Below are 16,547 nucleotides of genomic sequence, written 5' to 3'. Positions count from 1 at the left end.
GAGAGCTTATTTCTAAGCCCTGCTTTGACTTAGAACTCACAGCTGGAGCTCTACCACAACTCAGTGGTTAAGAGTTTGTATGCTAATTCATGAAACTTTCTCACGTTTTGGCCTTTTATGATACAGTAATTAATGCACATTAGTGAAAAACCCCAGTGTCTCCTTTAGTATTTCTTGTGTCAGCAAATTACTGGGTCTTACACAATGACCCACATCACACTTACTCCAAATGGAGCAGTTGTTTTGGACTTACACAATGTGCCACAAGCCTCAAAATTCCAGACCCTAGACCTACAATGTAGTTGTCCACTGAAGCACAATATTAACACTTGTTCCTCAAAGTTACTCAGCCTAATCTCCTGAAATATTTTTGGCCTAGCTGAATTAAGCTCTCCAGTACCAGGCACTGCCTAGCAGGAAGGGAATCAAGAAACAAGTGAAAAATTAGTGGTGTTAATAATTACTTCCTACTGTCTTTAAACCACAATTTTTTAAAAAACCCTACCTGGCATGTGCCACTGAATTCCTATAAGAATTCTAAAGGGCAGAGAAAGGGGGCAAAAGGTTTTTTGTTTTCAATTTTCTATAAATAGCAACAAAACCCCTAAATCACAGACTGTTCCTTGCAAGGTAATCTACCTTCAAAGTAATGAATTGCAGATCCTCCAGGAGAGCTGGGAGGGGGAATCCCACGTTCAGGACTAACCTGAAACATTGCACAAAAGCCGTATTTTAGAAAATATTTATAAAACATTTTAAAACCTGTCAGGGAATAGTTTGTACACTTTAAAATGAAACACAGCTTCAAGCAAAACTAACAGGAACTACATATTGCTGGGTCTAACAGCTCAATTCCAGCCAAAAATGGGAAGTTAAAAAATGCCAGTTCAGTGCTTTTGACTAAAGGGAAGAGATCAGAATGATGACTCCTCTGCTGTATGAAACTATGCCAATAACAATCTGTAGCTTCAAACCCAGCATCTGAATCCAGTCTTCCCCCAAGACAATGAACATCCACAGCTCCTGGTGAAACCAGGAAGAGCTCCTGTATCCTCTTATGAAAACTTCAGCCACTAGGTGCCAGCTTCCCAATTTTACAGATACACATTACAATGGTTTTTAATGATAATAACACATGGAATGGGATTTGCCAAATGCTCCATGTGAAGACTTCTAGTACAGTTGCTACTTTAACTGTCACTGATTGTTCTGTAATTCAGAAAATACAAAACTATTTTGAAGCTCAGCTGTGGAACCAAAATAAAGATATTTGTATTTGGTCAAACAATGTATTAAGAAACTCTCTGCATATCCAGGCTTAAGTGTTAACTCCACTGAGACCAACAAATCATCTCAGCACTGACTCCAACACAGAGCAAGTCATACAAACCTGTGTGATGCTGGACACACTGCTAGCCTTTCTCTTTAGTGTTCCTTCCTGGCAAACAGTGAGCAGAGAACTGGGAAGAATTGATCTGAAATCATTAAAGGATCGCCGGCGAATTCCTTCAAGCTCTTCTGGAACTCTCAGGGAATGTGGGGGAATTTTAGGAAAAAGCTTTGAAAGGAGAGCCTCCTCTGAATTGCTATAGCGACCAAAGGCTCGAGAAATTCCTAGCAGGCAGGGCACAGCATACTTGCATAAATATTCTGGAAAAGAAAACCACATGTAACAGCACATTAACAGTAACTTAGAACTTCCTCTTCATGGTTTTGCTACCACTTCACTGAACTGTTTCGGCCTAAACTGCTTTACAACAACTGATTTGTAGCAGAGGAAAAACCATGAAAGTATCACAAATTACTATACTTCTGCTTCTCTATTTACCAGTCAGCAACGAATAGAGAAGTGCTAAGGGGAGCTGAAAGACGAAACTCATTTTTCAGGACTGATCCTGGTAACCAGCAAACAAACACAAGAGAAGTTCAGAGGACAGGAGATACAAATACAGTAACTATTTTATCACTACCTTTATCATGCATTTGCGGCGTCTGGCACATTCCCAACAGGAACTGCATTACTTGTAGAACAGCATCCAAAATCTAAAGTCATCAAGACAGACATACAAAAATATCTTTTGGTAAAGGGATATCATTATCTTACACCAGATCATTAGAACAAATGAAACTTGTAAACATTAATGTAAGCACCTCTGTGAAGGTTTCTTGATGCTGTGTGACTAAATTACATTGCCCTCACTCAGGTTACAGAGCTTCTCTTGTAAAGTCTGCAATGAGCTGCAAGTACTATACAGTGAAACTGCAGCACTCCCAACCTCAGTATCAAAACTGGAATTCTAAAACTCTGGGCTCAGCAAATGACACCCAAAAGTAACTGCAGACCTATGAATTTCCTCTGGATACTTGACTATTAACACAAGCAAATTAATGCATCAGTGCACATGCTAAAGCAATCAGCCCCTTGCTGACAGGGAGCAGCTAAGCTCCTCTCCAGATATTAGTCAGGATTGCAGCATTGGAGGACTGGGTAATACAACAGCACAAACTCAAACTCCACCTGCTCTCTGAGAGATGCATCCCTGTAAGCCACGTCAGACAACAACGTCACCAAGCAGAAGCTGAAGTTTTCTGCCACTGGAAGCAAACCTGCAAAGTAATGGAGAGAAAATCAGCCACTTAAGCCTTGTTAGAGAGAACCAACATAGAAAGAGCAAATTATAATAAAGCAAGAAGACGTAAGTGACTCCCATGTCTTAAAGTTCTGAGACTGACTGTAAACAAAAATAGTATTACATAAAAAATTTAGAAGCACTCTAAACATCATCATTTCAGCGTAAATGTTTAAAGAAAAATAAGAATAATTAAAAACTTTCCCAGGCTTTCAACTAATTGCAAATAAACTTTAATTATATAATACTATATAAAAGTATTCTTATATTAATTTTAAGAGGCATTAAGGGAGCAAAAAATGAAGTGGTTTAAACAGCAACTAAGCATCAGAGCTAAAAGTAGAGCATATAAATCTCATGTTCCACTTCTCTAACTACTACACAATCTTCTCCAGTTTAGTAACAAAATATATTGAACACGGAACTATTTGTAAAGTGCAATTCATCAAAAAGCAGCCAAGCAGGAAAACAGGGATCTATTCAACTACCTTTGGCTTCTAAAGAAAATCAATACTAAAGGCTGTCAAGCCAGGAGCTAAGTAAGAACCTAACAGGACCTCTCCGCTCCCCTTGAACCATGTCCCAAACAACCTTCGCTATTTCTATTTCCTGGCTGGCGTTCCATGAGAAAGATCAAAAAACCCAAACATCACCTCTGCCTTTCCGTGCATTGCTTTCTTCTATCCACTGAACTTTGGGAAGACCCTTCAGGAGCCGGAGAAGGTAAGGAACCACATTATCCTTGTGCTAAAGGAGAAAAGATTCTATTCAAAATGGAGAAGAAAAGCTGAACCATATAATCTCAAGATATTTTAGAGATATGGTAAAGTTACATTAGCACACACAGAACTTGTTTCTAATGATTACTCCGCAGGCTTCTTGACTACTGCAAAACTGATTTCAAAACAAGCAAATAAAAGTAACCCAATTCAGTCCCTTAAATCCAAGCCCTTCATTCTAGACAACAGTTCATTCTCCGTAAAAGCTGGAGAAAAGAGTTCCAGAACAGTACCTAACCCCAGACAATTTATTAATTGACAGCAAGCTCCCAAAATAATTTTAAGACAGCTAGAAATTCAGAGTGCCAGTGCCAATTCAGTACATGTGATGCATCCCACAGCCTTATGCAAGTCACTTAGCACATCCGTGTAACACTTCAGCTCCCTCACCTGCAAATCAAAGCCCAGCACAGCTGCCTTATAACAAACCTCAAACACAAAAAGAAAAAAGAACAAGGTACCTAATATCCATGCAAGCTGTACCATAGCACATGGATACTAAACAGGAGGCAATTCAGGCCTGATGCAAACCTTAACAATGTGAAAGAATTTAAAGTGAGGTCTAATAGCATTGGACCTGGGACTGTGTCCATGCTTCCTCTCCCCTGCACAGAACAATACCAGGCCCAGCAGTCAAAGGGAAGAGAACCAGCTTGTCCTGGCCCTGCTGGCAGACACAGAAGGGATGCTTGTGTACAATGCAGCCTGTGTGCCCTGTCTGTTTATCCTGGCATGAAAGGGCCTATTGCAGACCTGGCCTTCAGGAGTGCACCGGAGCATCCCTGTCAGTCAGGAGCATGTGGGGAAGAACATGCAAAGACACATCTGGCTTAAGCAAATCCTCCTGAATATTCTTTCCTTTCTCTGCTTAAGCCATGATGACCAGAAAACACAGCAGCAGTTTGGCTGTGGCAGTGCCATGGCTACAGCCTATCACACTTATCAGTATTTCCTTGCTCTCCTGACTGCATCCATCCTTTATCTCTGATCTTTTCATCTAATTTCATAAAGAGCAAATACCAACTTTTCATTCATTGAACAACTAAACTTGAATTAATCCAAGATCTTTGAAGGCAAATAGGTAGCCTAAGTGCGAAAAATACCTGAAGGTCAGATTCAATTAGGAAGATTCCTAAAGCAATAACTGCATCCCTGCGACGCTCATCCAACTGGAAAATCCCGTGGAAATCCACTGGACACATACAGAGCAGCTTTTGTACCTGAAAAACAGCAGAGGGAAAGAACAGTGGAACAAGATTGAAAACCAAATTGAAGCTTGTTTGAAGTGCACAGTGGTCTCTCCATCTTCTGGAAGACATTTGGCCACATTACCCTCCTTTAGTCCTCAATCTTATTGAGAACATCCAAGGGCAAGGAAAGAGTGAAGAATCACAGAAACCAGAAAAAGAAAAATCTCAGGTAGATGTCAAACATTTTTACTATAACAGGGGTCGATTTAAAGGTTCTCTTCAACACTTGATCAAAATGTTGAAGTACGATAAAGCCTTCATTCCACTACTTCACTGTGCAGGAAACCTGCAGCAGGCACTTTTATTATATTTACTCAATTCCTGTAAACAAAAAATAGGCAGATGGAGCTTCAGTTACAGCTGCACCAATGCCTTCTACATATACAGCACTGAACAATTATCTGCTATCAACCTGTGTATGACTTTCGCTCAAACCCTTTCAACATAACAGATTAAGTTTTCAGGACTATTATTTTCTGACTATGTACCTATTACTTCACTCCATACTTAACAAACACACGTTTAAAGAATACATCAGACCTCCCAAATACTTCATTCTTCTAGAAAACTGTTACTAAATGGAAAATGTAACAAGCATGTTGTCTTCTTATACATTTCCTTGAAGTTAATAAACACTATCTAAAAAGGGCCTTCATAATAAATGTTTGACTCACCTATGTTTGAATGCCAAGTCACTTCCTATTTAGAGAACTCTCTGAACACCCCACCTTGAAATTTCTAAAGCAAGAAGCAACTTCCCTAGAAGATTAGAAGAATTGACTGGATGCTCAGTGGAATTCAAGATTCTGGTCCTTCAACTGCCAGACCTCCTAATTACAAGACCTGTAACACAACACAGATAATCCTCTTGCGCCACATAAAATACAGTAGAGGAAATATGAACTTTGGAAAATGACTGATGATATCTGTATTCCACATCAGGGTACATTTGCAATAACATGAGTGAGCAACTTTAGCTAGATATGAACTATCATTGAACTCCTGCTGTATTCTATCAAACTGAAAAAAAAAAAAAATCCCGGATATTTGTGAACCAACAGCAGGGCTTAGAAAAATTATTCACCGTTGATTGCCACACCAGTGGTACATTTCAGAACAAGAAGTAAGGAAAGAACACTACAACAGCTGGCCCAGAACAAGCCCTATAGCTTTCACCAACACAGAGCGGTGCTTTTCAGCTATTCAGTCACTATTATTGCCTGATGCAATTTCGGACACGCTATCACTTTGTGCCCAGTCCCAGCACACCAGGCTGTCCTCCCTGCCCCGGGCAGCGGGGCAGCCCTCGGGGGCACTGCCCAGGCACGGATCCCCGGGAGTTCTCCCTTCAGCAGAGCTTTATCTCACCCACATTTTACCCGTCACTGATTACGTCGCCTAGATTTAACCAGATACGTGGAGGAAAGCAACCAGCCCTAATCAGGTTGAGACTAACTACTCCCACAAAACCATATTCCACAGACTTGGGGAACACGCAGTAAGATCCAGTTCCTTGCTCCGAGAGTGCGCTGCTGACCCGACTTTTTGGGTCAAGCCGGCCCACACGAGCATCCCTGAGGCCTAACTGCCCCGAACGCAGAGAAGGACGAAGCTGGGGGGGCAGAACCCGCTCAGAGCCCACAGACAGCCCCACCCGGGCAGAGCCGCGTCCCTCGAGACATCTCCCGGCCCGCGGGCACGCCCGCTGCCCCTGACCTGCTTCCCGCGGGCGACACGGGTCCCTACGCGTGACAGTGCCAAGGGGGCGACCAGACACCCCACACATAGCACAAAAAACAGTGACAGAAGGGGCCACACACGGCGCCGACCGGGTTTCTCGTGTGTCCTGTGCACACAGGGGCCACCCCTCCCGCGGCACGGCCCCCCCGCCACACGCGGCTTGCACGCGTGACAACCCCGCAGTCCGCACACACGCAGCGCCCCACACGCAGCCCCCACCCGTGACGGCCGCTCCCCACAGACGCCCCTCACCTTCTCCAGAGGCGCAGGATTCTGCACCGCCAGCGACCGCGCCAGCGACAGCACCGTGTTGAAGTAGAAGCCGCGAGCGGTGGCCGCGCTACTCCCGCGCCCCGCGGAGCCCGCGGAGGGAGCCGCGGCGGTCCCGGCCGTGGCGGCCGCCGTCCCGGCCGCCGCCGCCGTGGCCGCCGTGGCCGCAGCCGCCGCTGCCGCCGCCACCGCCGCGGCCGCCATGTTGTGCGGGAACGCCGCCGGCCAGCTCGCCTCGCCCCGCCCCCGCCCGCGAGATCTGCGCCTCCCGCGGGAGCACGGCGCACCAATCACGCCACAAAGATGGCAGCGCCTAGCGCGGCTTCACTTCCGCCCGGTGCTCCGCCCTCCCTTCAAGCAGGCGCGCCCAGCGCCACCATCCCCCCCGCGCCCCCCCGTCTCAGTGGTCTCGCCTAGCAGCCGCCCGTTCCGCAGCGCCGCTGCGGCCGCTCGCCCCGCCCCGCGGAGGGGAGTGCGCTCGGTGGCTCCGCCCAGCGCTTCCGCCCGGCGCTCGGTGCCGTGGGCGGAAGCAGCGGAGCGGCCGCGGCCCGAGGCAGGGGCTTGGGGGCTGTCCGTGAGGGGCTGGGGCTCCTCGCGGACGTTCCTGCGGTCGGCGCTGCTATGTCGGCGCTCCCGAGGAGCTACAACCCGTTCGCGGAGGACGACGACGAGGATGTGGCGCCGGCGGGTCCTGGCGGGGCGGGCGGCGCTGACCGGCAGCGGTTCCTGCAGCAGGAGGTGCTGCGCCGCTCCGCCGCCACTGCCGACAGCACCACCCGCTCGCTGTCGCTCCTCTACGAGTCTGAGCGCATCGGCGTGGCCGCCTCCGAGGTGGGTCGGGGCCGGGAGCGGAGCCTTCACCCCCGGGCCGCTGGGGAAGAGCCGCCGCAGGGCCCGAGCGCTCCCCCTTCGCTCAGACCTCTGGGACCGGAGTCTTGTTCTCCCTTCCTCCAGACAGTCTCCCGAAAAGTTCCTCCTTAGGGTTACTCGGTGTTCTCCAGGCAGCCTGTCCCTGTGTTTTCTGGGTGGTGGCGTTTAGGTTTTGAGGGAAAAATCCCAGTTACAGCCTGTCTGTCTGAGGCTGGGACTCGGCCGTGTCTTCAGCTCCTTTCAACCATTCTTACTAATTTTTATCTGACTAGAAAGTTTTCAGCAGTCCTCTTGGTTAGATGAAGGGCCTGCCTTGTTAGTTGTTTGTGATGTGCTTCGGTTCACCGTGATTAATCATTTCCTTCATTCCTCAGGCCCTGTTTCAGCATTTGTCTATTGTGTCACCTGCTCATGGGATGGTCCTTGGGTGATGTGGTTGCCTAAATTAACCCCAGAGCATCCCCAAGATGCAGCCAGTCCTTAGGCTCAGAGGGTTCTTGGTGGGACTTCTGTGAATTTTCAGACTCGTGATTTGTTTGTCCAGGAAATCACAAGTGAGGAATCAAGAATTCAGGCTTGACACAGGGCCTGTGGTAAAACTTGAAGTCTGTGTGTTTGCTGCTTTATTGAGAGAGGGAGAAAAGAAGAAAATTCAGCTAAAATTTCGCAGAGTTTAGCAAGAATATGAACACAAGTTCTTTGTTTTGCACTGGTGGTAGCTGCAGGCAACTTTCCTTCCAGCATTAATCTTTGGATTACTTTGGAATAGTGTTTGTGCTGCTGAATTAGAAAATAATGTACTTGTACATATAAAAATTCCTAAATCCTGCAGTGTTAGAATTAACTGAAATATTCCTGAAGCCTGAAGAAATTACGTTTGTGTTTATTTCCTTTGGTTATTCTGTTTGTAAATTATCAGAGACATCCCAGTAAGGTGAAAATAGAATCCCTTCCCAATGAAGGTGCTGTTCGTAACTAGAAATTGTCCTGCTTGCTCATTCCCCTGCCATAAACCTGTGCATTTCCTCATCACCCATGTGGTGATCAGCCATAGATGCAAATGTCAGCCTGACAAAAGGCCAGTGCAGAAAACTCCTGGATGCTGTTTGTGGTAGGTGCCAGGAAGCTGGCACGTCGCAGAGATGAGGATTTTACAGCTGGTTAATGCTGTGGCTGACAAGCAATTCTTGATTGAAATGTCCTGGAGGAAGAGGACTGAAAGAAGAAGCTGTTTGCCCTCAGAAACAGTCTGCACAGATGAAGGAACATTGTTATTTTTTCTTTAGAGTATCTGTTAATTCTTTGATGTCTCAGTTTATCCTGGCTTTATGATCTGCTTTTCTCTGTCAATGCCTCTTAGGAGCTCATCCGTCAGGGAGAGGCACTGAAGCGCACGGAGCAGATGGTGGATAAAATGGACCAGGACTTGAAGACGAGTCAAAGGCACATAAACAGCATCAAGAGTGTTTGGGGGGGCTTGGTAAACTACTTCAAAGCCAAACCTCCAGAGAGCAAGCCAGAGCAGAATGGAGCCCCTGAATATTATACTAACAGCAGGCAAGTAACATAAACTTTTATCTGGGACTTGTCTCCCACAGCATCTCTGAAATGTCACCAGAAAATCAGAATATAAAACATCTATTGATTCTTTCAAATTCCTGTGAACTCCTGAGATGGTCTATCTACCGTATTTCTTCAATGCCAAGGTCAATAGCAATGCTTTCTTTTTTTTTTTTTTTTTTTTAACTAGGTTAAAAGAAGCAATGACGTCTAGTAAAGAACAAGAGTCAAAATACCAGGAAAGCCATCCAAATTTAAGGAAGCTAGATAATTCAGGTTTGTTAACTTTATTTTACACTCAACGCCTGTCATTCATGTGGGGCAAACTTGCAGAAGGCAGAGACTCTTCAGCCTGCCCAGCTGCTGACTTACATTGCTGCCTAATATCTTGAGATTTGTATCCCAGCCTTCATGCTTTGAATTCTAGGGAATTGTTTCTATTAAACTCTTTATATCCATAGCGAAGATGTTATACTACTAAAGTCTAAACACATCCAGTGCTTATATTTGCATTGAGAGTGTACACAGTGTGCAGACAGGGTTTCCCCAGGTTTGCCATAATGTTACAAGTTCAGAGGTCCTCCTTTTAACCATCATTTGTCGTAGTTTTCAGATACATTTTCCTTGTTATTTCAAACATGGATTCTAACCCTTCATACTGAAGTCATTTCTTGATTCTCAGAAGGTGGTGTATGGAGTTTGGCCTTGTTCCTCCTTCTCTCAATCCGTTAACTTCTGTGAGGGCTTTTTCATACCAAATAATTGTTTCTTTATGAAGTGAGCCTCGGTTATTTAACACAGTAAGAGTGGGAAAGCAGCAGGATATCGATGATGTTGTGTGAGTAAGGAAGGCTTTGGGGACTTCGATCCCCATCCCACTCCATGTAGTGCCGAGGTCTGTCCAGCAGAGGGCAGAGCGGCTCCGGCGGCCTCAGCTGGGGCGGCTCCCTGCGGGTCCCGGTGACCGTCCCTCCTCTTTGTCCCCCCTGGACGTTCGCGGGCGGGCTGGGTTTGCTTTTCTCTCTCAACTCCCTACTAGAACTACAAGTGGCAGCACAAAAGAGAATAATTGTAGCTTAAGTGTTCATCTTGAAAGCTGGCCTATAGACAGTGGTGCTGGACTACTCCTGATACTCTGGTTATGCGTTTACCTGGCAGCTGTGTTCAAACTAATTTTTAACAGTCGTTCTAAAACTTCAAAGCCTCTTCTCACAAGCTTTTTCATTATATAATATTCTGTACTCTGTACTCTTAACAGACAATGATTTCAACAAAGCAGATTTAGTTTCTTCAGTGCAAAGGGATGCCTACCCAAAGAACCAACAATTGCGAGCTTACCACCAGAAGATTGATAACAACTTAGGTGAGTGAAGAAAGTGAAGCTAATGTCATACAATTGTGAATTTTTGACTCCTAAACCAGATAAAATTACTAAGTGATATATTGCCAACACTTTTTTGTTTAGTTAACATGCAAAATTTGATGATAATTTAAAAAAAAATTTGCTTGTATTTGCATTTCAAAACTATCCACATGGTACATCAGTTTGAACCCAAATAATTTAAAGCTATGCACAGCTTTTGAAATAAACAGGTTTTGCCAAAAATAGAAGAATTGAAAGGCACTGAATATTTAATTTGTGGATTTGCTGCATTTCTTTTATTACTTCTCAAAACCATTCAGCTGAGTTTGCCTTCCTTTGTTCTGTAGCATATAGACAAAGTGCCTGTTTGCTTACATGTGTCACTGTGTAGCTGACCTAGAAAGAAGAGATTGAAAAAAAATCAGAAAGGAATAAATCAAAGAGAAATAGTCAGTCATAAGATCTAGTGGAAGCCCATTTGTTCTATTCACAAGCTGTGGAAAACTTACTAACCTCAAGAAGCATTTATACCATTCAATCATGCAATGAAATAATCACCTTTTGGTCAATTAGAAAATCTGGAAATGGGAGTTTTTCATCTATGATAAATAACTGCTTAGATTTCCAGCACATTGATATCATCTCTGCATGAAGTTTAAAGAAAAACAATTGAGCTAGTGAGCATACTGTGAATGCTGAGCAGAGAAAATATGTACCAAATTTTCTATGAGATACATTAAAAAAAAAGGTAAAAACTACATTACAGGGTATGTCATTTGATAAAGATCCAATTTGGTGTTAAGCATTTGCCGTTATAATGTAAGAAAGAAGGAAGTTACCATTTCTGGTAGTAACAGTACAAGTATGAATATATCCGTCCTTCCTCTATTTCAGAGGAACGCTCAAGACTTGAGGAATTGTATCTTAATGTTTTCTAACCCAGGGGTTTGGAGAAGAAGGAATCCTGATAGTGTCCATTTAAACAGTATGTGTTATAGTACTTTGATTCCTTATGGTCCCTCTCTACCCTGACAGATGAGATGTCTTCTGGGCTGAGTCGCCTGAAGAGCCTTGCTCTTGGCCTGCAGACTGAAATAGAAGAGCAGGATGACATGTTGGATCGGCTCACAAAGAAAGTAGAGACACTGGATGTCAACATCAAAAACACTGATAGGAAAGTCCGACAACTTTAAAGGATTTTTAGAATTTCTTTTGTCCAGTGTTGGTTCATCCTGAATGCCTCATCTCAACCGATCTCTTAAAAAATCTTGGGTGGTGTCTGTTTCTCTTTTTTTTCTGCTGTGTTACTGGTTTTGTTGTCATTAAAATTACGTAGTTTTAAGTCAGCACAATAATTTACATTTCCTCTTAGTCTACACAGGAAAAGGGCATGTGGAGTAAAATCTCAGCATTGGGTCAGGATGCCCTGCTCAGTTGTGTAACTGCGTCATGTGCGCAGAGGAATTCGCACTCCACAGAGCTGCGGTGTCCTTGGCCTGGGATGAGAAAAAGAACTGCATTTTTGCCTCTGTTTTGGGGAACGGGCAGGGGGAACAGAATGTGCTGCTTTGTTCGGAGCAAATGTTGCTAATTCTGTTTACCTACAGATATGTTAAATTCTGAAAAAAGGCTGATTTCCAGCTGTAAAAATATTTTTAAGTGACTGTTCTGTGGCATTTCTGGAGCTTAAGGAAAGCTGTTCTGTGGAAGTTGTAAAATATCAAGGGTGTCATGCAGTTATGGTAATATCCTGTGTGCGTTCCCTTTCCTAAGATGACTTTGCCCAAATGGTGCATCCACAAATTGTGGTTTTTATGTTTGGGTAACTAAATACTATTGCCTTTACAGTCTTGTCAGTAAAGATCTCTAAGGGTATCTTATGGTCTGCAAGAAATGTTCATTGACAGTGACCCAAAAAGTTTGGGTAACAAAATCAGGACTTAAATGTATGTGCTCTTGAAGATTCTTCTGCAGAAATGGTCACCATCTGTTTTTAATTTTCTGCTGTTTCTCAGCTTATTCATTTAGGTGGTTATTTGAAAAAATAGCTTCCATTTTAGAAATGGAGAGTTGATCTGATAGTGCACAAACAGATTGTAGAAGATTGTTCTTTAGCATTTATTTCAGATCTGATTAGGGATGGAGCAGATGCTGTGTTTTGCTAAGTAATGTGACTGTTAAGAAACTCCATTGTGGTTCACATACATCTGCATTGGCTTAGCAGGTATGAAAAATTCCTGCAAATGAGGAAAAGCCCAAAACCATTTTTGAGTCTTCCAGCTAGAATTTGGGCCTTTCAATTTGTTTTGTTCTTTTGTAAGGGTCACTGTAGAACAAAATAATCAAAATTCTGCTCCAGCCTGAAGACATGACAGTGAGACAAGTGAGAACTTGCTGTCTGTCTTGAAAACAAGCAAGTTGCTCCTGTTTGGAGAGGCCAGGGGACCTGTGTCAGTGTTGGAACATCACAAGTGACAGTGTGTGGCTAGGAAGAGATTGTTACTTTTGAAAATGCCACATTGCCTTATGAATTAAAGACCTTGGTGTTCTGTGCTATCAAGCTTGTCCCCTTCACAGATGTCCCATTCACACCCCCCTTGTTCCTTTTTCAAGGGATTTGTTACCTTGAGCTCACTTGCCACAAGGTGCATCCAATTGTTAAGGAGATAAGAGAACTTGAGACTTTCTTCTTTTACTTTGTCTCCTGAAAGTTCACTTGTAGAAAAAGAAATCACTAAAACCACTACACTTAATGGACATAGTATTGTGGAAAAAATACTATTCCTGGCATTGCTAGCAGGGTTGAGTTGTGAATTAGATTTTAGGTGAGCCTTTGTTTCCTTTGTTACTGATGGCATTGATTTCAATCCCTCCCCAAAAAATCTGTTTTGCAGGGACATAAAACTTCAAGAGCTATTAAGTACCTTTAATTGCTTTTTAATTTTTCAGTTTGTATCATTTATGCTCATTTAGAACTATAAATAGCCTATTAATATTAATGTATCATTTTACTGTCTGAGTTTATACCCTGATTAATTCTCTTACTTTGTTAGAATATTTGTTAATTATATGATTTGATGTCTCAAGACAGTTGATACATTTATTTAGTAAATTATGCAATTGTTAGTATTCATATGTTAAGTACCTCAGTGAAGGAAGATTGAAATTTTTATTATACCTGGTTTTGTTTCTTACTTGTTTTAATAACACTCCTTTTAGTGTGAAGTCTGCCTTCACCTGTAAGCAACTGTCACAACTCAGTGTTTTACTGCTAAGGTAAGACTCTGATAACAAGGATGGACACTGAGATTTTCTTGAGTAAGGTGTGGCAAATGGAGGAAAAATGTCACTGGAGGACCCAGTTGTGTTATGTGTAGCAAGAAGTCTGGAGCTTGAATCCAAGCAAAAATCGTTGACTTAAGGGTGAAGCGTACTGCCTTTCTGATGTAAGTTATTCCCTTTTTAGTCTAAATTATTTCACAAAATAACTTCAAGTTTTTGAGCAAATGTGTAGTTGTATTGGTTTTATGAAATGTTCACTGCATCCTGGATATCTTTGGTGCCTTTAAAAACATGGGCAGGGAAGGGGAATAAAAAAATAAATCCCTATTTCTGCTTTGGGAATAAAAAATAAATCCCTGTTTGTGCTTTGAGAATGCCCTGATCCAAGCAGAGTAGAAACCCAGGATTTCAGCCATGTGGAATTTATACAGAGGTCTAACTTCTCATGTCTTCTAACAATCCCATTCACTGCCTCAGTAATGTATGCCTGCCTTTGCTTAGGTTTTCCTGCTCTCTTTATTACTTTTGTTTTGTTTTAATGGCCTTGTTTTAAAGGATCATTTCCCACACTGGATTTCTTTTGCAGGGGGAAAAAGATGGTGCATGGATATAAAAGAATTTCTGCTACAAACTGAATTGCTTGTGTCTGCTTTCACACTGATTTTTGCTGATAACAAACATAACTGACATGAGGAGACACCACTATTTTGTAATAGTGATGATTTTTTTTTCTCTTGGAATAATTTTCCATCCTACAGGAAAACGAAATTTAAAGAAAAATAACCACATGATTTTTGCTTTTCCAGGAAATGCCAGTTTGCATGTGTAATGAAGGATTTACTTGAGTAGCTTTACTTAGTGTTTCCTGAGATGGCATTTTATTTCTTCTTGGATACTGTTGAAAAACTTAAACTGTGTAGAGTCCAGGACTTTCAGAAGAAGTTTAATTTGCACTTATGTAGTAAAATAAATTATTTTGCCTACATATTCATGTTGGCATATAAGCTGGTGTTCTTGCAGCAAAACAGCTCTGGTTAATTTTATTGGCTTGGGTAGAAGTTTAATAAGGTCAGAAGAAGATGGCAAAAAAATATTTTAAGTATTCTTTATAAAAGGCAATTTGTCAGTTTCTCAAAAAGTTTGCTAATCAATTTTGAAGAGATTTTAAACACTGGGGAAGTAGTATATACCCTTCATAACACAGACAAAAAATTCTAAAAGCAGCAAGGGAAAAAAATGGGAATAACCAGTATCTGATGACTAGACTCCTAGGTGTATTTGAATTTTAAATTTCCTGAGCATTGAATTAAATCTTGTAACAAATGATATGTGCTGAATGTTAGTCCATACTACACAGATTCTGTTGCTGTGCTGGCTGTATTGGCCCTACTGAAATTGTTGGGACACAATGGTGTCAGGAGTTCTTTTAATGTGTGAAATTCACCTGAAATATTTTGCAGCTTAGTAGTTTTTGTGATGTCTTTTGTTAAATGGTGAAATAGAAGATACTTTCCAACCACTCTGCCTTCTGAACAAACAGATTTTTGTAGGCATTTTTACAAGCATAACAACATATGGAGGATATGTGTTAATTTTTACTTTGAAATACATAGGACTTAATTTTTAAATCACAGGTGTGATTTAAAATTATTTGTGTCTATGGCTTTTTAAAATAGAACTTTTAATTCTGTGCCACCCAGGTATAACACTTTTTGTACAAGTCAAATTGCATTCTCTTTTATTTAAATGCTAAACTGAACTGTAGTTCAGCAATTTAAGAGATTGAATGGAATGAGTGTTGAATGGTAAGACAGTAAATAAAAGGTGTTTGTTGTTAATAAAGAGTTGTTGCATTTATTTTTTTATTACAACTTCGTTGATATTTTTCCTTCATAATATCTGTTAAAATGCAGGACCTACTCTATCAGGTTTGTGCTAGCATGGACGTAAGTTTGCAGCTGGTGGGTTTTGTTTTCTAAGAATAAAAAGAGGGTATGACATTTCTATGTTATTCTTGAGCAGATCCTCTTAGATCCTGAGAGAGGAATGTAAACCAGCATTTATTTTTGCAAAAAAATTATTTTTGATGATAAAATAATTCCAGATGTTGCTTAAAAAGTAACCTTGCCATAGTGCTTGGTATTATCAGGAATATCAATAACTGGATGTATGCATGAACAAGGCAGGTGAAACAGGTGTAAGGCAAAAAAAGATACAAACCATCTTGAAAACCTTCTTGTGATATTTGTGTGGTCCCAAATTGGGTGATGGTAGAAAAATCTTTGAATGTCTTGACCTTCAGGTAGGTTCTTACTGTAAGAAAATGAAGGGAGGAACTTGGCTTCTGAATTTTTTTTTTGCAGTAGAGTTTAATTTTCTTTGATCCTGTAAAGCAGAGATTCAGAAGTGCTATTTATTACAAAAGCTCTGAAAAGGGAAAGTTAATAGAGAGACTGACAGATTTTTTAAAAATTCAGATAACTTTGGTTTGCTGCCTTTTTGCTGAGAGTTCTTCAACAAATGGGAATTGAGAGCCCTTCTGTCTCTGCACGTGATTGTTGCATATAGAAAAATCAAAATAGTACAAAGAGCACAGTGGGAGATGATAGAGAATGGAGCAGTGCAGTCGATTCTGGATCTCTGCTAGGAATATTAATAGTTTGCTTGCTCTGCTGGCATGAGAATCAGTTTCAGACTCTTCAGGGTATTTCTCAGACAGCTGGTTTTTTATGGCTGGTCAGGCATTTCAACCCTTTGTGTATTCTCAAGGACTTCCTTGCTTACAGTGCAGTCCCTGCCTTCC

The 16,547-nt window shown here is 42.1% G+C and overlaps 2 protein-coding genes across 5 annotated transcripts in view; one reads left to right on the top strand and one right to left on the bottom strand.

The window, feature by feature from the left end:
• Positions 1–6,873, bottom strand: part of PI4KA (phosphatidylinositol 4-kinase alpha) — a 54,695-nt gene extending 47,822 nt beyond the window's left edge. For 2 of the 4 annotated variants that reach the window (XM_048322437.1, XM_048322438.1), the window contains exons 1-8: positions 6,652–6,739; positions 5,334–5,502; positions 4,513–4,629; positions 3,284–3,377; positions 2,519–2,607; positions 1,971–2,043; positions 1,391–1,650; positions 640–706 (exon numbers count right to left, since the gene is read on the bottom strand). In XM_048322437.1, the coding sequence (XP_048178394.1) occupies positions 640–706; positions 1,391–1,650; positions 1,971–2,043; positions 2,519–2,607; positions 3,284–3,377; positions 4,513–4,611 (682 nt within the window). In that variant the 5' untranslated portion in view covers positions 4,612–4,629; positions 5,334–5,502; positions 6,652–6,739. Of the gene's footprint in view, positions 1–639; positions 707–1,390; positions 1,651–1,970; positions 2,044–2,518; positions 2,608–3,283; positions 3,378–4,512; positions 4,630–5,333; positions 5,503–6,651 lie in introns of all 4 variants that reach the window. The other 2 variants (XM_048322436.1, XM_048322439.1) reach the window with 2 other exon arrangements.
• A 221-nt stretch (positions 6,874–7,094) lies between these two features.
• Positions 7,095–15,586, top strand: SNAP29 (synaptosome associated protein 29). Its single transcript, XM_048322939.1, has 5 exons — positions 7,095–7,500; positions 8,900–9,096; positions 9,290–9,375; positions 10,358–10,462; positions 11,498–15,586. The coding sequence occupies exons 1-5, from the start codon at positions 7,291–7,293 to the stop codon at positions 11,653–11,655; spliced, it is 756 nt and encodes a 251-aa protein (XP_048178896.1). The 5' UTR covers positions 7,095–7,290; the 3' UTR covers positions 11,656–15,586.
• Positions 15,587–16,547: the final 961 nt, after the last annotated feature.

The sequence above is a fragment of the Corvus hawaiiensis genome, chromosome 18 (assembly GCF_020740725.1).
Source record: "Corvus hawaiiensis isolate bCorHaw1 chromosome 18, bCorHaw1.pri.cur, whole genome shotgun sequence".
NCBI lineage: Eukaryota > Metazoa > Chordata > Aves > Passeriformes > Corvidae > Corvus > Corvus hawaiiensis.
This window is presented reverse-complemented; position numbering and strand designations above follow the sequence as displayed.